Source organism: Juglans microcarpa x Juglans regia, chromosome 1D, assembly GCF_004785595.1.
Source record: "Juglans microcarpa x Juglans regia isolate MS1-56 chromosome 1D, Jm3101_v1.0, whole genome shotgun sequence".
NCBI lineage: Eukaryota > Viridiplantae > Streptophyta > Magnoliopsida > Fagales > Juglandaceae > Juglans > Juglans microcarpa x Juglans regia.
The window spans coordinates 22,900,428-22,923,284 of NC_054594.1; the positions used below are offsets into that span (position 1 = coordinate 22,900,428).

General features: G+C 36.0%; 3 protein-coding genes across 8 annotated transcripts in view; all 3 read left to right on the top strand.

Annotated features, from left to right (window-relative positions):
• Positions 1 to 13,760, top strand: part of LOC121254653 (DNA topoisomerase 3-beta) — a 55,521-nt gene extending 41,761 nt beyond the window's left edge. For both annotated transcript variants that reach the window (XM_041154775.1, XM_041154783.1), the window contains exons 10-15: positions 6,104 to 6,382; positions 6,524 to 6,692; positions 7,028 to 7,156; positions 7,250 to 7,462; positions 11,998 to 12,177; positions 12,920 to 13,760. In XM_041154775.1, coding sequence (XP_041010709.1) covers positions 6,104 to 6,382; positions 6,524 to 6,692; positions 7,028 to 7,156; positions 7,250 to 7,462; positions 11,998 to 12,177; positions 12,920 to 13,555 — 1,606 coding nt within the window. In that variant the 3' untranslated portion in view covers positions 13,556 to 13,760. The remainder of the gene's footprint in view (positions 1 to 6,103; positions 6,383 to 6,523; positions 6,693 to 7,027; positions 7,157 to 7,249; positions 7,463 to 11,997; positions 12,178 to 12,919) is intronic.
• A 3,250-nt stretch (positions 13,761 to 17,010) lies between these two features.
• LOC121254688 (30S ribosomal protein S17-like) lies at positions 17,011 to 22,442 on the top strand. Of its 5 annotated transcripts, none has more exons than XM_041154831.1 (4): positions 17,011 to 17,268; positions 20,535 to 20,792; positions 20,861 to 21,008; positions 22,177 to 22,442. In XM_041154831.1, the coding sequence occupies exons 2-3, from the start codon at positions 20,631 to 20,633 to the stop codon at positions 21,005 to 21,007; spliced, it is 309 nt and encodes a 102-aa protein (XP_041010765.1). In that variant the 5' UTR covers positions 17,011 to 17,268; positions 20,535 to 20,630; the 3' UTR covers position 21,008; positions 22,177 to 22,442. The 5 variants fall into 5 exon arrangements, with proteins under 5 accessions (XP_041010765.1, XP_041010772.1, XP_041010759.1 ...); XM_041154838.1 differs by having other exon boundaries at positions 17,011 to 17,267; positions 20,532 to 20,792; XM_041154825.1 differs by having other exon boundaries at positions 17,011 to 17,267; positions 20,555 to 20,792.
• Positions 19,154 to 22,857, top strand: part of LOC121254637 (coatomer subunit beta-1) — a 31,677-nt gene continuing 27,973 nt past the window's right edge. The window contains exon 1 of the mRNA XM_041154766.1: positions 19,154 to 19,185. The gene's annotated coding sequence lies outside the window, so the exon portion shown is untranslated. The remainder of the gene's footprint in view (positions 19,186 to 22,857) is intronic.

Below are 22,857 nucleotides of genomic sequence, written 5' to 3' on the forward strand. Positions count from 1 at the left end.
TATGTTAAAGGATCTTTGGGTGCATGCGTATCACAATCCCAAGCCGAGATGGGATATTATCTCGATAGAGCTCCTCTGGTCACTCAGGAGCGGAATATACTGAGTGACGTCCCTTGGATTGTCGCTGGGCTACGATGGGATCGGATGAGATGGTCTCGTGCTGACTCCGTGGCCCCTCTGCTAGTGGAGGCTAGAGGATGCTTGGCCACGAACGCATTGGGCACGGAACTGGGCATCGCTACGAAGTCAGGACATGCGGATGATCCCTAGGGGAGATCATGGTGCATATGGTTAATGGACTATTTTTTGGAAAAATAGCGTGTTGATTAAAAGGATTTTTATGTGATTCATTTTCTAGGAAAATGATGTGTTACTGATTTGGGTCATTTTCTGGAAAAAATGATGGATTATTATTTTTGGGCCCATTTTGGCGTGTGTTGGAAAATATCAATTTTTGGGGAAAATGATATTTTGGATTTGATGCATATTTCATCATATGCATGCATGTTGGTTGCATCAATATGTTTTTATCCCGTGGTTGTTTGATTTATACTTATCTGCGGTACTGTTTTATGGTAACGCAAATGTTGATGCAGAGGAGGATGAGGGTGAGCTTGAGGATTTGGTTCCGCCCGAGGAGTGATTGGGATCGCTCGTTTATGGTTTGGACTTGTATTATATTTTATTTGGGATGACTGTATAACTCTTTTAATCTTTTTATTTATGTATTTGTATTAAAAATTCTGGTACTTAGTTGACTTGTTAAATTTATCCGCTGTGTTGTTTGTTGTGCACTGTTGCATGTACACATACTTGGCACTATCGTTGGGATGTGTGACCGTGTGATCATCTCATCCTAGCGTCTCGATTCCCGTGTCTCCTCACATGTGGGTCGGGGGCGCCACAGGTGATGTCCCGACTCTCACGTACAAAAAAATACGGGAATCGTGACGTCGGGATGTCACACAGCAGCTTGAGAAGTTTTGAGGGATTTCCTATGGGGAGGAGTTGACAATAAATTCAAATTCCAACTAGTCAAGTGGTTTAGCATTTGCACTCCAATTTCCTCGGATTTGAAATATGCTTTTATTCAACAAAGCCTTGTTGGGGAATGGTTATGAGATTATGGTGCAAAGTTAGAGGCTTTGTGGTGGATGGTGTGGAAGTAAAATATGGCAGCATGTGGTGTGGATGGTGTTCAATTGCGGTTGGTGGGCCTTATGGGGTTGGGGTGTGGAAGAACATTTTGAGAGGGTGGGGAGATTTCTCTCATTTCATTAGATATGAGTTAGGTGACGGGTTTAAAATCAGATTTGGTATGATCTATGGTGTGGGGACCAGCCATTGAAGATTGTCTTCCTGGAGTTGTTTCAAATTTTTTTCCCATCATAATGATAATAATTAAGAAGAATGGGGGAATGGTAGATCTCTTGCTTCTTCACTACAAGGTGGCCAGAACCATACGGAATGATTTGTTTATTTATTTATTTATTTATTTCATTTTTTATTTTTTGTGGGAGTGGGCTTAACATGGGTCATGCCTAGAAGGCCGGTGGATTTCCTAGCAAGTTGGAGTGGTCTCCAAGGCAATCCACAAGTGACAACATTTTGGAAGATGGCCCCATATGTATGTGTTGGTGTATTTGAAGGGAGAAAAATGATAGAAGTTTTGAAGATCATGATAGGACAATGGATGTGTTGAAAGCTTTCTTTTTTTAATACTTTGTTCCTTTGGGTGAGGGCAATAGATTTTAATGGGCTAAATGTCCATGTGTTTATTATTTTAGTTGTAAATCTTAGTTAGGTAGTACTCATATATACACCCTGTGTACTTGGTGTTGTGTAAAATACACACCAATGATGGCAAACAAATAAAAGCAAAGATTAAGAAATCATACGACACACACAATTTACGTGATTCGGCAATATGCTTACATCCACAGAGCTACAGAAGTTTTATTGATTTAGAGAAGATTACAATCACACAATCTCAACTCACACTCTCTAGGGATTTTTCTCTCTCACAATATGCACTCACACTTTGTCTCTCTTTGTTCTCACTAAAAACTGCTGAACAACGTATATAATGAGCCAAAATATTACATATATATAGAAAACAGCGGAGGACACTTAAATTTTTTGATAATATGTCCCAATGGATTGTTACTTTTTGTAGATCAGCCCATGATTGCGAGATGGATCTATTGTCTTCATTCTATAACAAGTTGTATTCCTTTAGATGGAGAAGAGGCAGAGTTGATCAATTCTATTGGTTCGGTTCCATGCACCCATACCTCTAGTTGGCTCACGAATCCCTGGGAAATGTATTTGGAGAAATAAGGCAACTTCAAGAGTAGCTTCTTATGTTTCGGTGGTTGCATTGGGGAATATCTTAACAACATTGTGAAATCACCATTTGTCTCAAAAGCTTAAGTTGATGGAAAGGAATAGATTTAATTATTTATATTATATTCTTAATACTCTCCCTCACATGTGGGCCAGACTCCCCCTCAATAAGTGAGCCTAACACATGAAATGTTTAATTAAATGGGATAGAGTGTAGAGTTAGGTTCGAACTCAGGACATCTACTCTGATACCATGTGAAATCACACTTGTCCCAAAAACTTAAACTGATGGAAAGAGGTAGATTTAATTATTTGTATTATATTCTTAACATAATTTGAGAAAGAGTCATATTGTAACAACATGGTGGTGTTTAATGTGCAAGCAAAATAGGGAAAGCACTGATTACCTTTGGTGCATTTGAGTTGGCTAGAGAATTGTGGGCAGCGATGTTCAACATTCTAGGGAGTGGGGCACGCCTTGGAGAGTGGAGTAGTTGGCATGCTGGCGGAGCCCTTATTGAAGTATAGAAATTCAGAAGTTTGAAAGATGATCTCTTTTTGCATAATGTGGTGCATTTGGCAAGAATAAAATACCCGAACTTTTAAAGATCATAAGAGGACAGTATCAGATGCACTAGAAAGGTTTCTTGTGTACTAGGTAGTGCCCATATGCGCTATTAATAAAATTGCATTACTTATATATACATATATATAAACCACTCTAACACCCCCTCCCCCAAGAGTATATTATATATTTTGACTATAGAGCAAATAAATACAGCCCGTCCAAGACCAAATTTGCCAACTGGTCTTTTGACTTCACATTAAGGGTGGGCTCTAACTCTGACAGAGACGGAATCCAGAACTCTGAGCTCTGACTTTGACTCAGAGTTGATTGTGAACTCCGACTTGAGTTGGAGCTAACTCTAATGTTGCTCAGAGTTGGCAGCTACAAGTTTTCATTGTTCAGATCCAGTTCATGCACTTATCTTTAGCTTATAATATGACAAAATAGACAAATGACAAGTATTTTCAACCAAAACAAAAATTGAGAGCGATAGAGGGAAAGAAGTCTGATCAGCCGAGGACACTTGGTTTGAGGAGAAAGTCTTTTTCTGATCTGCAAGTAGGCTTAAGCCTTCTGGTAGTGGGTTGACCATGTAAATCTCAGCGATAGTCCATAATTTGTATACCACCGGGAACCACATACTCCTCTCCTTCTCCTTAAATCTCTACCACGGCTCCTACCACCACTACCACCACAATTACGATGATCATCCCACATCCAGATGGGACAACAAGTTCAATGGAATTGCCATTATCTGATAACTTGGACCACTGTCAGGAAAAAACATCAGATTGTGACAGAAGCTTGAACTTGCTAAAATGGTGACCGCATTGGATAATTTTTGGGATGATGAGCAGGAAGAAATGAAATGACATGCTTGTTTTCATGTTGCTTTTCCATTTTCTGAAATCTGATATTTGTAGTAATGGGCTGGTATTGATTGAGATCCTCACAAATGAGTTATCAATGAAAGTCTTTCTTCGATACATTTTTCTCCTATTGCAAAGAAAAATATTCACGAGGAGCTTGGTAGATTCTGGTTAGGTTATTGACAAGAGTATAACTTAGTGGCACGGTCCCAAATCTTCTTTGCAGGTTGTACAAAGATAAAGTTAGATGCAATATTTGGATCCCATATATTCCATTATCAAGTCATACTCTATGTATCATCTTGCTCCCATACAGTACAATATTAGAGGAAGGAGGATCAACAGTTAAATGGTTTCTTTTTCTTTTTTTTTTGGCTTGTAGAAGCACCTCAACTAACCTAGCCTACTGGAGGTGTTTACTACCAGTTAGCTTAATGGAAGTCATCTGTACCACACCCTACTTGGAAGCCACAACTGTACTGGATTTATCTCCATAACAGCAACCGGCAACAAATATTAATGGAAGTTAGCTGCAAATAGGCGGGATTTTGAACTAGATTGAGTTGAATAGGATCAGCAAAAAATTGTTTGCGCCAGACCAAAGCAGAATGTATCTCATTTAAGACAATAAACAGTTTATTCAGACCAATCCATTGGCTTGTGTTGAATAGATTTGAACCTGGTGAGAAATTGATTGTTCCAAACTAATTGAATAGCAGGTTGGCCCGCTCTGTGTTGTCCCACTCTGAATGGGCGAAAAAAAAAACCCAGATCAATGAGTTGGGTTAACTGACCTCAGGTTGGGCTGGATGGAAGTAAGAACTCCTGGCCGAGCTTCGATAGGCCCAATCTGAGTATAGTATAAAGGTTGGATTGTGCAATGGTTAGCCCAGTTTTTGCTGGACTAAGCTAGAAATTGAATTGTCATCAGTAGGCCCAATTGAAATGGATCTGAGTTGATTTTACTCTTAAGGCCTTGGGGAGAACTATCAACTGACAGTCTTCAGCAATATTTAGGGCATGCTTGGACACCATGATAATCCTCAAAATTCTCAAAACTTCTCATAATTTCATTCTCAAACATCACTCAAATACAAAACACTTATCAATTTCAAATTTTCAACTTTTTCATCTAACCATTACTCAATCATTATTCAAACACAAAAATCAATACAACTTTTACCAACTTCAAAACAAAACACAAAAATAAATACAACTTTTACAAACTTTAAAACAAAACACAAAAAATCAATATAACTTTTACAAACTTCAAAAAAAAAAATTATATTTAAATAATTTTTTAACTTTATAATATTTGTATATAAATTTTTCTTTTTCCTTTCCCAACACCCAATAAAACATCTTCACTCCAACAATTTCACTACTAGTCTGCCTTATATGGAGGTTTCTGTCTGATCCACTAGATTGCTTTTATCGGGTTCTTTTTTTTATTTTTTTTTACATCACTTTATTCCATTAAAACAGCCCATATCCAACCTTCACTTCGAGACCAGAATGATTGTCTTCAGATCCAGAGTTCGTATTAAGAAAAGAAATAGGGAAAGGAAAAGGGGGGGGGGGGGGGGGGGAGGGGGGAGGGGGGGCGAAGCTATGATCTTTTCTGAAAAAATTATAAGATTGGACAATACATACTGGAGTTAACATAGGATTGTTATTTGATAACTGACTTTAATTTAAGGAGTGACGGTTAATTGATAAATACAGATTGTCTTCAAAGACTAACCAATACTTGCCATGTAATCTTATTTGTGGAGTCTTTTGTTTCCGTTTTAGAGTCCTTTTCCCATCTGAACAAGTTCTTTTTTCTCCAATGACGAAAATAAAATTCTCATAGTAGTTTATCTGCACTGCAACAGCCGCTACATGATGAAATACATTTATTATGGATAAAGCTGAGTAGGTTTTGGAGGTGGGATGTTTCAGGATATATTCATTGAAAGTTGAGTGTTCAAAGTTTGAATTTTTTCTTTACCCATATTTATTATAAAAACTGTAGAAATTGTAGCATATTAATTTCCTGTTAGATTACGATTTCTGGTCATTTTTTTTAGAACTGATAATGATTTATGGACAATATATCTTCTACCTGAACTACTTGGAGAGCAAGAAATTTTTGGAGAATTTTTCTTGGAGGAACTGAAGAATGAATTTTGTTATAGTATATGCTGTAATGTCTTTTGATAAAACCCATGTCTTAATAAAATCCATCTCTCAGCTTATTATTGGTCCCTTAATTGATTGTGGCTATATGTTTAGAGACTAATGGCCATCAAATCCTTTTTCTATGCTCCTCCTTTAGCTATCCACGTACAGAGAGCACGGCCTATCCTTCTTCATTTGACTTTGGAGGCACCCTTGCTTTACTGGCAAACAACCCAGCATGGGCCAATGATGTACAGAGACTACTTAACGATGGGTATCGTAAACCACAATCTGGAACAGATGCAGGTGACCATCCTCCTATTACCCCAATGCTGTCAGCAACCGAGGATATACTAGGCAAAGATGCTTGGAGATTATACCAGTATGTATGTCAACACTTTATTGGGACTGTCTCTCCAGACTGCAAGTATGTAAGGTAAATAGCTATATTTTGTACTTGTAGTTTGTTGTTTCACCGTATTGCTTTTTGTTCATATGTTTTTAAGGAAAAGTTTGATCTAACCACGTGTTATGTATGGAGCTGAAACTAATTATTTATTCTTTTAATGCATTCTAGGACAAATGTCAAGTTTTCAATTGGTGGAGAATTCTTCCATTGCACAGGGCAGCATGTTACGGTTGAAGGATTTACATCTGTCATGCCATGGTTGGCAGTAAAGGAGAAAAACCTTCCTCGGTTTATAAAAGGAGAGAAGATAGAAGCATCAAAAGTGGAGCTATATGAGGTAGGGCTTTTACCCTCCTAAAAGAATATTATATATGCGTACCCTTTTCACTTTTCTGTATTTTTTCTTTTTATTTTCTGAGCTTTAAGAAATTCAAAATGTTCATATATTCACCCTCTCTCTTGGAGTTTCTCACCTTCTTTTTTTGGTTTGGGCGGAGGGAAGAGATTTTGAGGAGAGATGTTGAGGGGTGGGATGATGGGTAGTGACGTGAGCTTTAACATGCTGCATCTCTTTTAAGTGAAGGACGACACTACTGTCTAAGATGCATGAAATGAAGAAAAATAGAAAAAGTTATAAAACTGTGTAAACCTTTTGAGTTTCTAAAATCTACAGGGAGTACTGCACCTCCGGATTATCTCACTGAGAGTGAACTGATTTCCCTGATGGAGAAGAATGGAATAGGCACGGATGCATCAATACCTGTGCATATTAACAACATAGGCGAGCGTAACTATGTGCAGGTTTCTAAATCTTTGTTTTTGCTAAACAGTGGGTTTGTATAGAAAAAGTCTCTTTTCAAAGGTTTGAATATTCTCTTTACAATCAAATTGCAGGTACAAGCTGGCAGAAAGTTGGTTCCAACTAGCCTAGGTATCACCTTGATAAGAGGCTATCAATGTATTGATCCAGATCTCTGTTTGCCAGATATTCGCAGTTTCATTGAGCAACAGATTACTCTTGTTGCTAAAGGTCAAATGGATCATATTCATGTTGTGCTACATGTACTGCAACAATTCAAGCAAAAGTACACTTATTTTGTTAAGCAGGTTTGAAAAGTTGAACTTTTTTGTGTTGCTTAAAATTTTTATTTTTATTATGCTCTATAGGGTAGGATTGGATTGTGAAGGTTGTGTGAATATGCACTATGTTCCACATCAGTTGTGTACAAGGTGGAACCAGGCTATACAAGTGGTTCATTGGAACTCTAATTATGATCTGTTTTTTTGGGATGTAACACAAATGTGGCTAGTGTCCTTGGATGGTGAAATTTTATTCTGGATAAGTGATTGTGATCATTTGCATTAGAATCAATTTAGTAATCTTATGTGGCACGAAGTGATTAAAGCAAAATCCATACCAACAAAATCCATCACCCTGAGAACAACATTCTCTTACAAACCTTTCAACCAATTGATACGACCCCAAAGAGCAGAAACCCCATTCCTCTCCTTTTTGGCGTCCATGCCTCCATCGTGTGGCGACATTGGGGCGAAAGAAAAAGGGATCCTATCAACTTTTTACAATCTATTAAGCTCACGAGCTTAGTCTACCCAACAGTGCACTTTTCAGATTCAACCCAACCACTCTTTGGTATGAAAATTGGCACCCTCTTGGTCCCTCTGTCAGCAAGTTTGGGAACAGTTTTATTTTGGCTTCTGGTTTGGGGGGACAGTGTGGGCCTTGACAAGGATGTTACAGAGTTATACCAATATTATGCACACGTAGAACTAACGTAGTATTTAAATATGTCATGTGCATATCATATATTAAAATGTTTAGAATGTGCTAAAATAATTATAATATCTTATGTTCTATACCCTATCTGCTGAATGCATGTTATATTTAGTCATATCTTAATTAAGAAAAAAACGTATCTTTATTCTTTTTATTGGCAAACAAGATTTTATTAATCATAAGAATAAGCAAGAGCCGAAGTATATGGGACGTATGCAACAACATCACCTATGCATGCTAGTTTAGTGATAAGAAGTGCATAAAAATTCATGCTATTAATAAAATCGACCAATGGAGTAAAGTCTAGAAAAAGAAATTCCTAAGTTCATCTATTGACCTCTATCAATCTTCGAAGCTTCTTTTGTTCCTCTCCCTCCAAGTACACCACAGTAGGCATGTTAGGACCATCTTCCATATTGTTGTAATCTGAGAGTTGCCCTAAAGGCCTCTTCAAGAAGCTAGGAGTTTGATTACCTTTGTCGGCATCACCCAAGTTAATCCCATCCAAGCAAAGAATTCATTCCACAAGGTCATGGCAACCTCACAATGAAGTAGTAGATGATCAGTGGACTCTCCACTCGATGTTTACATACACCACCCATCCATAACAATGATTGGGGTTTCCTTAAGTTTTCTAGTGCAAAACTCTTCCCCAAATTAAGCCATACATACAAAGAAGATTGCCTTTAGGGGTGCCTTTGTCTTCCAAATACTCTTACATGGGAATGGATTTGCATTATGTGTAGTCATGACTTGGTAGAAAGAGCAGATGCTGAACTTCCCTTTCTTAAAGGGTCACCAAAAAGTCTTTATCTTCAACACCCCCCCCCCCCAATTCAAGTAGAGTACACAAGATCATACAACTCCGAAAAAGACTTCCCAATCTTGGGCATCTCTGAAGAATGTAACATTCCAGGGGGGAGTACCATTGGATAGAACTAAGAGGTCCGCTATCGAGACTTCTTTCATTCTTGCTATACCATAGAATTTTGGACAAGTTTCCTCAAGTACCCTATCGCCTCACCATACCTTGTGCCAAAATTTGATTTTGGATCCATCACCCACCTCAAAATGGATATTTCTCAAATATGTATCTCATCCTCTTCTTATGTGCTTCCATAGCCCCACCCTATATAGCCCAGTCACCTCATTCGAACACCATCCTCCCCATATCTTTATTGAAAAAACATACTTATAATGTAAAATGTATTAGGTCAGGGTCTTGCTTAGGAGCATAAAATATGAAATATGACAAATATAACAGATCTCAAACATATATGATAGATGTTAAACATATATCATACCTGTAGTATATCTTACAAGTTACATAATATACACTAAATATATAGGAGATATTCTTAGGTTTTCTGGAAAATATATGTCATATTTTTTATAAGTAAGATAAAAGATTTATTAAAGATGAAAAAGGGTGTTGCCCTAGTGTACTGGAAGATCCACCTAACTAGCAAAAGGAAAAAGAGCTAGAAATTCTTGAAAAGAAGAAATATAAAGGGCCACGCCATATTGGGCAATGATCCAATTATAACACATAAAGCATAAGTATTTCGTGTGTTATCGCTCAAATGGGCCAAATCGAGCTTATGCAAGTTATGTTATGAGCTTAAACTGAGTCAAGCTGATTTCCTTTGATTACTTACATTAAAATACGTATTCTTGGATGTCTTGTCAGCTATATCCCTGCTTGATAATGTTTTCTTATCACTTCAATTCAATTCAGTCTAGCTTTCAGCTTTTCTGTTTCTCCAATTATCTGTTGTATTGGGGTAAAATGCCTTGGTAATTTGAAAGAATAATAGAGTGTCCCTCAAACATAAGGTTGTCCTCAAACAAAAGGTCGCAACCTTGTAAGATTACAATATCTACCATCCTGACAATCTGAAATAAGGTTCACTTTTATTATCCGATGCATCAATATATGAAGTCCTAAGGAACATATGAGCATAGCATGTGTACGTTGCTATAACTGTTAAGGTGTAATTTTTTTATTGTTATTTCTCAAATGACTCAATCACTAAATTTGTTGTCCAACTATACAAGCACAATCATGGGTGTGAACCGTGGTTCTGAAGATTTATTGTATGCAATTAAAGTCTGATTGGCATGATGCTGGATCTGGAGTTTAGAGGGCAATGTGGGGGCTAAAATTTATTTTCTAACTTGTACTTTATTAGAAGTTTCCTCTTTTGTGTCCCTTTCCCATTTTCTCTTGTTATGCGTTGATTCAATAATAACACCCCCCCCCCCCCCCCCAAAAAAAAAACACTTACACACACTTTAATGCCAGATTATGCTTAGGAAGGTCAGCACCTAGATTGCTACTATGCAGCCGATGGATGAGACACTCGCAAGGGAATGTCTAAGGACTACAAGGTTGCATATCCTAAAATAAAAGCACGTAGTGTATGATGTAGGATGTGGTGGAATTGAGACTCCCAACTAGGACCAAAATATGGGTCACTGCTATATAAGTCCTCAGATATTAATATAGACAACTGCTTGTCTAATTGTCACAAGCAAACACGAATGTCTAGTCTAGACCTCAGCTGTAGTGACCCAAAGTAGTTAGGCAATGCCAGACCAAGTGACTTGAGACAACTCACTCAGCTTTAATATTATGTTGTTAACCCCTAGGGTTTGCTCATGTGGTAAGGGTATTGGTCTTGGTGATATGCTCCCTTCAGGTATAGGTTCGAATCCTTGGGTGCAAACAATTGCTAGGCCCAAGTCTCATCAGTGAAAAAGCCAATGATTTACCGGACCCATGTCATGAGGACGTGTTACACGAGTCCGGGGTTTAACCGGATAAAAGGCATGTTACATTTGCACAATCTCTTAGATTCCTCATCATAATATATATATATATATATATATATATATTATGTTGTCCATGAGTTAGCCTATTGCAGTAATGGAAAGGTTTTATACATTTTTAGCCTGCTCTTGATGTGCATGTTGGCATCATATTTGCATACGTGCTTCTAGTCTTGGTTTGTCCTGGAAATAGAGATTAAGTTCCATTGATTACATGATACACAAGAGTACAGCAGGTTGTTTGCATAAACTGTCTATGGCTATGCGGTCTCATGTATTCATTTCCAAAATCTTTAGTCTTGCATCTCCTTCCCCGTCATATTAGGGAACTCCCTTTCCTCTCTTAAAATCGTGTTTTAAACTGTAAAATCCCTTTGCTACTAGAGCACTGAAGTTGCCACGACTGTTTGATTGAAAGCAAACTCAAATCACCTTTTACCAATTTGAAGTCATGGGTAATCTTGAACTCCTTTCGAGGAAGAAGCATTATGGTTTTGGCTTTGACAAGCAAGTTTATTTGTCAAGGTAACCCAAGAGGTCTAGCTCATTGAGTCCCCCCCCCCCCCCCCCCCAAAAACCCTTCTCTCTCTCTCTCTCTCTCTCTCTCTCTCTCCCTCTCTCTCACACACACACAAAAGTACTATTTTTACTACATAGATGCTCACTTTCTCAGTTTCCATATAGTCAGTCAATTGCAATATAATGTAGCAGCAGAAAGATCTTTGTTGTTGGCGCACCTGACATCAAAGGACGTTTTATCAATATCAAATCCATTATCTGCTGATTTTTTGGATTTAGTGGGGAATTATAGGAGATATTCACTCCAAGCTAATGATGTGCCTGTTGCATGACATTATTCTTTAATCCAGCATCCACCCATATTGAGCCTATTCCTTCAGATATTCTTCGCCATGACATCTTGTGTACTGTTATGAAATTCTTGAAATTAGGCTAATCTCCTTAACTCATCTTATAGTTTGTTTTTTTTTTATTTATTCTCTAAATGACGTTCCAGATTGAAAACATGGATGCGTTGTTTGAAGCGCAGTTTTCCCCACTCGCTGACTCAGGACGTGCTCTCAGCAAGTGTGGGAAATGCCTTCGATACATGAAGTATATCTCTATGCAACCATCACGTATGTACTGTGGTACATGTGAGGAAGTTTATTATCTTCCTCAAAATGGAACTATCAAGGTAGGATTATTTTTTATATGAATTTATTTCTTACGTTAAAGAAAACTGGATTATGGATAAAAGTGTAATGGCAGTACTTCAAAAAAGTTTCTTTGAGATTGCAATTGCTGGAGACATTTCAGTATATTCTCTGGTCTTCGTAAAGCACTACCATCAGTATTCTCTTTTGTAAACAAAGGGGGTACCATATAACTGTCTACACTGTGTTTGTACACTCATTAATCTCTCTCTCTCTCTCTCTCTCTCATGTTACCATACACAATGACTATTGAAATTAATACTAAAATGTAATTGAGGTTAAGTGCAAACTAAAATGTAATTGAAATTAATAATATCTCACTTCTACTCTGTCCAAAATATCTGAACAAGCTTGTTTCATCTGATGAAAACCTTGGCCATAATAATGAAGAACGCACTGAATTCGTACACAGATTAGTCAAGATGCTTAACTAATTATGTTTCCATAGTCAAAATGTCAAAATGCTTTACTAATTATCACTTTCCCTTGGTATTGTTTTGGAAACGTAAGGCTTTCAAGCTCGTTATAAGCTCTAGTAAATTTGTTCCAAGGGATTAACATTGAATCTTGTTAATCGCAGTAGGATGTTGTAAAAACCGGGTGTGGAGGCCTTTAACCTCCCCACTCAACTGAGCTGTTTTTCTTTTTGTCCGGCATGCAGTTATTGGCATTCTGTTCCAAAATCCATGGCTAAAGATAACCAAATTGTTTTTTCTTCTGCAGCTTTACAAGGAACTTTCTTGCCCATTAGACAACTTTGAGCTTCTGATCTTCTCGATGCCTGGTCCAGAAGGGAAGTCGTTCCCACTCTGCCCATACTGCTACAATAGCCCTCCATTTGAAGGTGTTGACACACTCTTTGGTGCCGCTAAAACCAGTAGTACTAGCAAGTTGGGGAAGGGAGCTGGAATGCCATGCCTCCTCTGCCCTCACCCCACATGCCGACATTCACTGATTTCCCAAGGAGTCTGTGCTTGTCCGGAATGTAGTGGGACACTTGTCCTAGACCCTGTAAGTGCTCCCAAGTGGAGGCTTGATTGCAATATGTGCAATTGCCTTGTCTTCCTCCCTCAAGGTGCTCACAGGATTTCCACCACCGAGGAGCGATGTCCCGATTGTGACTCTAAACTCCTAGAAGTTGACTTCAATAAGAAAACTACACCTTTGGAGGACGGAGCAACCCTTTATGTTGGTTGCATTATCTGCGATGAGTTGCTTCATTCGCTCGTGGAAATGAAGCATGGGAAATCATTTTCCAGGCGCACAGGTTCGAGAGGAAGGGGAAGAGGAACTGGGAGAGGAAGGGGAAGAGGAAGTGGGAAGAGGATAGACCCCAAAATGAGTTTCCGAGATTTCTGACCTATAAGTGAAATATATACGTCTGGCCTTTGAAACTGTCAATGCTGTTTTACTTGGAAACTGGTTATTGTTAATTAATTCTACTTCATATGGTAGTTTCGCTCTTGTTGGCATGATCTTCTCCACCCAAAACAAAATGCACTTACCTTGCTGTAAACAAAAATCCATGCCTATGTGACCATAGCAACGGCTCATTGAGTGGACTTATTGTTTTTTCCAATTCCTCTTCGAGTCTCCAACTATTAGTTCGGTTAACCCGATATACTCAACAAACAACCCGACCGATGATGTCTGTCTACACTTGGGTTTGTATATAAATAGATACAATTTGAACTTCTCCAAAGTTATTGTTTTTGTTTGATTTTGATAAGAGTAATTTTACAGAAGTGTGTAAACGTCACGCAATCACTTTGAAAAAAAATAGGTTTTACTATTAAAAATTTAATTTTTTTTTTCAAGTGGGTTTTATATTTTATTCACTTTTTTCAAAATGATTACGCTGCAGTTGCACAATTCACAGTTGCATAATTAAACCCAACTCTATCCCAAACCAAACTCATTAAACTTGTGCCACTGCTATTCTTTACATCTGTTTAATACGTTGATGTGCTTCCTGTGTGGCAAAATGATTTAACAAAATGCAAATTGTTTACAAAAAAAAAAAAAATAGAAAAAAAAAACATACAAATAATACAAATATAGTTTGAAATGAAGAAAAAAGACTTAAAAAAACAAAACAAAACAGAAAGACAAAAATATAACTTGGAAACCCTTAAAAACAAGAGAAAAATATAAATTATAAAAAAATATGTACAAATGTAAAAAACAAAACTACAAATTAAAAAAATATAAATAATCTTAAAAAATAAAAAAGAATTGAGAGGGATCTGACTCCTACCTCTTCCTCTTTTGCCGAGTTTCAGAGTGGATATGCAAGTAAAAACATCCCTAGGCAAAATTAGGTTGTAGAAATATCTTTAAAAATGACAATTGCGTGCCGTGTTGGACTACAAGGTGAAATATTTTGCTGGTGACAATCGGTTTTTGTTCAACAAAGACTATATAACTATTCATGCATTCCCAATCCTAAATTATGGTACGTGTTGAGTGTAACTTAGTGGTAAATGATGTATAGGTTTCGACTACATACCGGCCTTCGTAATCTAGAATTTGTCAATTTTCATCTATAAATAGAATGTAACCCTGATGCCAAAACTCATCATATCTTTCCTTCTTTATTGCTTGCAAAAACTCTATGAGACTATGAAATCCTTTTAGAGCTTGGCCGAGGAAGTGGTTCTAAGTTCTAACACCTTAGATAATATCTTCAAGAATGAGTACTCTTTCTCAAAAACATGTAATATTTCCACTTTGTATGACAGTAATTAGATAAATAAGACTATCTCTTGGATATAATCTCTCTCGTGCAAAAACATCATGGTCTTTGGTATTTAATAAGAGAAAATACATGTTCTCTTTAAATGCAGCAAGTCGCATGTAAAAACTTGATATTTTAAAATATATTCGACCATAAAATTTTAATAAATTATTATATTTTTAAACTGGCATGTAGACCACAACATTTACATTATTTAAATTATAAGATTTGATTTGTAAAATTCAGATTTTAAAATTTCTCGTCTAAATTAAATTATGTCATATAAGGACTTTACTAGATATGTTATTCATACCGACTTATAAATAGATATTTTCAATTTTAAAATGTAGAAAAATCAGGTTTGAGTGAACTTTTAGTAGGAAAAACGTGTCAAATATGAGATTTGTGTAAGAGGCTCTAAAGTTTCTTAATAGACTCGTACCATTCTTCTTTGGACTTTTGGGAGAAGATTGGACAGAGAACCCGAACGTATAAAACGTTTTTTGGACCCTATCCTTGTAATCCCATTTGGATATATAAAGTGAAAATGAAACATATTAGTGTGACTTTAACATGATGGGTAACGTTGTTTTGATGATGAAAAGACCCATATAAACCTAGTATCACATCTTTAAAACTATTTAGTTGATTCGTTTGTATTTGGGTATCTAGGATTTTGATATGGGGATTGATTTAATTCACTTTGACTTTTGTTTTTGGTTTGATTCATGTAGAGTAGACAAATTGAGGTGAAAATCCACCCGACCTTGAGATAGTTGTCTAACACACCACATAACATGAGATATATCATATATTATATTGTTCCAAGCTTTATTTAATTTCTATATATCATGTAATTATGATGATGGGATCCCTTCAAAATTAATTTTTTTTTTGCCCCCAACAATTCTTTCAACTCAATAGGTAAATTCTAAAAAAAATTAAAACTAAAATTAAACTTATGAGAATTAATAATTCTATTAATATAAACCCTAAAGTCTTGATTATACGATACTAAGCTTTTTGAAAAGAAATTCAAAATGAAATAAGTGTTAGAAAAATTATTTAAGGTTGACATTTTGTATAAAAAAAATAGTTGAGAACTTGTATCCCTTTGATTTCATTAAACAGGAATATTTATTTGAGACATCAATTTTAGCATTATATTTCGAATGTGGCGCCAAAATTTCCAGAATTTACATGAAATTTGTATAAAATAGTCTACGCACTAAAATAAAATATGAGTTTATAAAAAACTACCTGTTAGGTACTCTTGACCTTAGGGTTAAGTAAAAATTCGAAAATCCGACTCCGACTCTGCTCCGACTCTACTCCGACTCTAACATGTTGGAGGCAAAGGTTTTTTTCCCTGAGTAGTCAGAGTCGAAGGTGGAGTTGAACCGACTCCGACTTTGCATCCGATTCCGAAATCGATATTATATATATTTTATAAATATGTGTTTTTGTATATATTAATCATAAATTTTGTATATAATTATATTTTATATAGTTAGTTAAACTCCATATTATACATGAGCTCATTATTATTAAATAATATATTTATACTATAATATATATATATAGACTAAATTGATTAAAATAGTTTAATATATACAAACATCATACTATTAAAATATTACTACCATTTAACAATAAATTACTAATATATAAATATAATAACATGTAATACTAATGTATATTAACTAAAGTATAATAATACTAGTATAATAATTATATTTAAATTTTAGTCAATATACTACAAGTCAATTTAAATAATAATTTTCATTAATTAATACTAACAATTAAATTGAGTGATGGAAAAAATTATAAAAATATAAATAGAATGATAAGTCAATAATATATAATTAGACAGTATATTATGATAAGATATTAAAAGTATTATATGAATTTATGATAAATGATAACATATAATTAATAGTAATAATCAATACTAACAATTATAAAAACTACAAATAAAAAAACTTAGGGTTAAAACCTAAACAAAGATTAAAATTAAATTTAGTGTATCCATAAAAATCAAAGAAAACGGCGCCGTTTTTGACACCCACATCCCCGTCCCGGCGCGGCCTCAGTGCCTCACCCAGTCACTCTCGTCTCTCTCCCTCCCTTCCTCATAATTTCCATTTTCCTTCGGCTTCAGGCTTCAAAAAACCCTAGCCTCCACAGGACCACTCTCGTCTCTATCTCTCCCTGCGAGTCTCGATCTCACCCTGACCCTGATCCAGTCCCCCCGACTCTCGTATCTCTCTCGCTGAGTCGCCGCGCGACCTCACCCTGACCCAGTAACCACCCCCGTAGGCAGCGGTCGACACGGTAAGCCTCACTCTCTTCTCCCTTCGTCTTCTCTCTCTTTGTGTAAAATGTGAATCTGTGTAATTCTGCAATGATATGGTTGTGTAAAATCTGTAATGTTGTGATGATACAGTTGTGTAAAATCTGTGTAATTTTGTGTTGATGAGTTTGTGTAAAATCTGTGTGATTTTGTGATGATGAGTTTGTATAAAATATGTGTAACTAAAATAGGATGGATGTTGCAGACTTGCAGTTGATGAGTTTGAGTTAATATTGGGGCTGTTTTTGTTGGGATGTTTTGAAGGAATAAACTGTGATTATACTTTTTTGGATGGATGGATGTTGCAGTTGATGAGTTTGTGTAAAATCTGTGTAACTAAAATAGAATGAGCTTGGGGCTGTTTTTTTGTTGTTGCAAGGAATGATTGGATAAAACTGTGATTATACTGGGGCTGTTTTAATTTAAGTTAATGTTGGGGCTGTTTTTGTTGGGATGTTTTGAATGAATAAACTGTGATTATACTTGTTTTTGGAGTTTTTTTTTTTTTTTTTGTGTTGTGGTTTGGTTTGGGGCTATTTATATATTAATATGATGCTAAAGTTGGGACTGTTTTAGTGAACATGTGGCCTGTTTTATTTTCTTTCTGTAATTGATGGTGTGGTTGGGCAGTTAATCTGTGTTCCACAAAGTTGAACATTTTTATAAGTACAAAGTTGAAGTTTTATCACCTTTAGGAATTGAGACTTGTTATTCTCTGTGAAATTCATGGAGGATAATGGATATTTACTGCATAGCAAAATTCATAGTTAGCTCTGTTGTCATTATCATTTTCTGGTTGGCATAGCAAAATATTTTCTAACTAAAATCTTTTCATATTTTTTTTTAGCACAACTTAGAAGTTGGAATGGCAGTGTGGCACTTGGAACATTTAATTTGTTGTAATATGTTTGTTGTCAGGAACATTTAATTTGGTTGGCACTTAGAAAATGTTGGGTTTCTTTTTTTTTCTTTTTTTTTTTTCAAAATTAGAACTTAAAAAAATGTTTGTTGTAATTGTTGTTAGAACATGTTATTATGATTGATGTGGATGGTGGGTGTGAATGATTTTGGATGTGGTTGATGGATGATGGGTGTGGATGTTTATTGTAGACTTGAAGTGATTAGTTGGATGTGGATGATGGATGATGCATTGATGGGAGTGGATGTTTATTGCAGTGATTAGTCTTATTTTTTTTTTTTTTATTGCAGTGTTTATTGTGATTTTTGAAAAAAATTAAATTTAAAAGCTCACACAAAAAATTCTTTTTTAAAAAGTGTGCCAAAAATGAAGTTGAAAAAAAAAAAGAAAAAAAGCCCAAAAAAATCCCAAATCCGACTCCGCTCCAACTACTCTGACAAGTCGGAGTGGGAGCGGAGGATGAGCATGTCGGAGTCGGAGGATGGCCATACTGACTCCGACTTGGTCGGTGCTCAGCCCTACTGGTTGACCCCTCTTTCCAAAAAAAATATTAGGTACTCTTGGAGTAAAGTGATAATATTTACTTTATGTAATTAAAATTATTTATATAATAATTAATTTTAATTGACATAAAATTCTATAACACAATGTGAGTATAATGTGTCTATAATTTTTTAAAAATCTCATAATTGCTCTCACAGTAGAGGAATTACACTTAAAGTCCTTATTCTTTTTTATTATCTTTTGTTGGCCCTTGTTCTTTTTTGAATTTACCATCAAGGGCATTCCGAGCAAGTGAACAGTAGAAGCTAGAAAGACTCTGATGGGGGAGAGCAATTTGATCGTTCCCAAGAACACATTACAACACAATATAAATAGGCAAACATTTCATATCTAATTTTGTAATCATTTCTGCACTCGGAGCTCACGCATTGCACCTGTTCCCTCGAATCCCTCCTTCTAGCATCTCATCCCAAAAGGTTTGTCTCTCTCCCTCTCTCTCCCTATGTTATTGTTTTTCAACTTTAAAGATCGTTTGAAATTGCGGATTCACCTTCTCCTTAGATGTTTAGAAATTCGAAGAAAATTGAAAAGAAATTGAAATTGAAATCTTGTTTTTTTTTGTTATGTTGTTTTGGTGTCTCTGTTCAATCTTAATGTTGAGATGGTATGTTTTCTTTTCTTCTCCTTCCCTACATTTTGTTGGAGACCATACATACTGTCATTGTGTCTTGGATTTTTTCCGTAATTGAAGTTGGTGAATTGGTGTCACATATGGTTTCTTGATCTGACATTCGAGAATCCAATGCATCTGAGGGCTTGTTATGAAGTATTTGTTCTTAATCCTACTAAGGGTCGCCGAAACCCTAAGTTCCTAACTCCTTTGCCCCCGTCGCCACCAGTATGGTTCTCTCTCACTATGTCTCTTTCTCATATTGAATCGTTGTATTAACTCCTTTTTCTTTCAAATCTGTCAGTATGGTACCCATTCAGTCATGAGACAGTTGAGTTGTTACACAAAGACATTCATTCAAAGTATACTCATGACATGGTCAGGTTAGAGATGTAGACTGCTGCAATGACTAACAAATCCTCTGTCATTTGTTTTCACTAGACAAATGGCTCTTAAAACCACACTAACTTGATAGACTTACATTTACTTGTTTTCAGACTAACATTTAAAAAATGTTACAATGTAGCATCTAAAATTATTTTTTTAGTGAACTCTCTCAATTAGTAATATTTTAGTGAGAGGGCAGTTGCTAATTAATTTCATAATAAGTTGCTTAGGCCAATCACTTTCCAATCTCATTATCTTACAGAAAATAATGGATTATTTTTTTAATGTTTGATAATTGGTTATTTATTTATTTATTTATTTTGGGGGGGGGGGGGGGGGGGGGGGGGGGGATTGAGAAGCCTGTCTTTAGTTCAGTTACTCTGCTTTGCTTGTTTGAGGGGTTGGGAGATGGGGAAGATTTGTACCAACTTGTGTAGGCCTATTGCTTTGATTTTGAGTTTTTAAGTCCAGTGATTACATTGCTGGATTTTTAGTGAGCTCGCTGTATTTTGATCTAAGCCACTGAAGGTGATCGACACTAGTTATGGATCGAAACTGTAAATCACAGTATTTATTTTGTTCTTCCATATTTTGTGTAATATTGTGTACTGGCTGAATTAATTATGAAGATTTATTTTAAAAAATTTCATTATAATTATAATACTTGAATCTGCCCTAGCTTAAATTAGAAATGCATACTATTTCCTATTCCAAAATTCCCATAATAATTAGAATGAAAATATGACACTCTTGGTTTATTAAAAGGGAGCACTAAATTTCAATTAAAGGAAACGGTGCATCTTGAAGGGTATCTAAAACCTAAAAGTTACAGAGAGAGAGAGAAAGAGAGGCAGAGGGACGGAGATGAAGCAAGTGGTAGGGATGGTAGTATCGAACAAGATGCAGAAGTCAGTGGTCGTGGCGGTAGATAGGTTGTTCCATAGCAATCTCTACAACCGCTTTGTCAAGCGCACCTCGAAGTTCATGGCACACGATGAGCTCAACCAATGCAACATCGGAGACCGCGTAATGCTCTCTCTCTCTCTCTCTCTCTCTCTCTCTCTCCACCCATTAATTGATAAATTGAATTTCAGGTCCGATTGGATCCATCAAGGCCACTTAGCAAACGTAAGCGTTGGGTCGTTGCTGAAATCCTCAAGAAAGCCAGAATTTACGAACCACCCTCCTCTGATACTAAACCACCACCACCATCCTTGCCTATTTCAACAGCCCCCTCCTAAGGTTTGCTTAAATATTTATTTTGAGTTTGCAACATTTATCTTGCACTAAATGCTTGTTAGTGTTATTATTGTTTACATCAAATACGATCAATCGGGAAATTGCTATTTTTCGTGAAAGCTCTATCTGGGGATAGCTTCAACTCTTTGGACTCTATTGCTCTATTTTATAGGTAAATTAAATTTTTTTTTATAAGTAAAAATTTATTAATGCCAATAGGCCTAGCCAAGTACATTGGATGTATACAAGAGAAAACGCCTAGTTGGAGTGCAAAAGAAAAAAGATAAATCCATCTAGCAAAATGAACCTAACAAAGCCCTAGCCCAAGCCCAAATATGCGCCTGCCCCAAACCACCACCAGTGCACCAACTAAAATAAATTTATTAAAACAAGTGAAATAGGCGTTGCCCAATTACACATGGAGCATGCAAAAGAAAACACCTAGTTACATTCCACGAATTACTGGGTATATATTTTTTTGGGACTATCTACTGCATTTGAAAACTATGAGCTTCCACGTTGCTGGGTTCCATGTTTATTTGTCTCTTAACTTGAGCTTGATACTTATTCAATTTCTCAATGAATCAAACTTGAACTTAATGAAGGTCGTCAGTTGCTGCAGGACTGTGCCAATTACCAAGTCACAGAAATGTTATACGCACTACAAATTTTACAACATTGTTTTCTCAAAAAGTGTTATGCCTGTTACTTGTGATGCCAAATGTGGTATCAACAAGTTGTGTGCTTTGTGCTCCGAATTTAACTAGAGCTGGTGGTGTATAACCCTGACGACTTATGTTAATTTGTAACCCTGATGTAGCAAAATTTGTAGTATTGTTGACTAACAAAGAGATGTCATAAGTTGTCAAAATTTGACCAACAATCTCATTGCAGGAAAATTTGTAGTATTGTAACCATCTCATTGTTAGTAAAAAATAACTTCCATAAGTCGTCAATGTCATAACTTCCAATTATATCCCTATTTTTTACTAACAACGAGATGGTTTTTACTGTATTAAGAGTATTGCTACGGTGCTTTTTTCACTAACTAATAGCGGGAAAATGTAACTGAGGATGAGATGAGCCAAAGCATAACCCTACAGCTTCAGTAATAGGAGACTGAATAGCAGCCCTTTTTAAAGTGAGTTTTGATATTTTATATTCTTTGTAGGTGATGTTTTATGCAGGACGCCTGAAAAGCTGAGAATATTGAGTTCTAGAGGACAGCCGGTTCCAAGAGCTGCTTAGTAGCATCTGCACAATCCTTGATGAAAAGTCGAGATTTCTATTTTTTTTTTTTTATCTGTACCTTTTGAACGGTATAGACTGAACAGCTATTGAGAGGGACTTATAGCATTATTTTCTATTCAGTTCTCTTGACAATATCTTTAATTTCACTTCTGTTCAATACTATCCAAGACGCAGTGGTTTCATTCATTTATTGTTTAAAAATGGGCTAAATATGATAATGTAAAGAAGCTACAATCTGACTCTGCTTTGACTCTGACTCTGATCTAATAAATTAGAGTCCGAGTTAAATTGGAGCATTTTGGAAGTTAGAGTCGGAATTGGAGTTCATATTCAACATTCGACAAATTCAGAGTTGGATTTCCTAGACACTGACTCCAATTGAGTTTGTGCTCAACCCTAAGTATAACATCTTTAAAACTATTTAGTTAGTAATTAAGCATACTTAATTAAGCAGAGAGATACTTCAAAGGATATATTTTTTGAAAGGAAAGCTGAAGTGTAAAGCAGATAGATAACTCTACTTTTTTTTTATTCACAAGTAAAAATATTATTTTATGTAGCCAAAGGATGGCTAAGTTCATGTATTAACTTATACAAGAAC

Bases quoted from the DNA above. Each gene is read 5' to 3' on its own strand.
- LOC121254688 (XM_041154831.1), top strand. From the start codon at position 20,631: ATGAAGCAAGTGGTAGGGATGGTAGTATCGAACAAGATGCAGAAGTCA. The intron at 20,793-20,860 runs GTAATGCTCTCT...ATTGAATTTCAG, and splicing joins AATGCAACATCGGAGACCGC to GTCCGATTGGATCCATCAAG.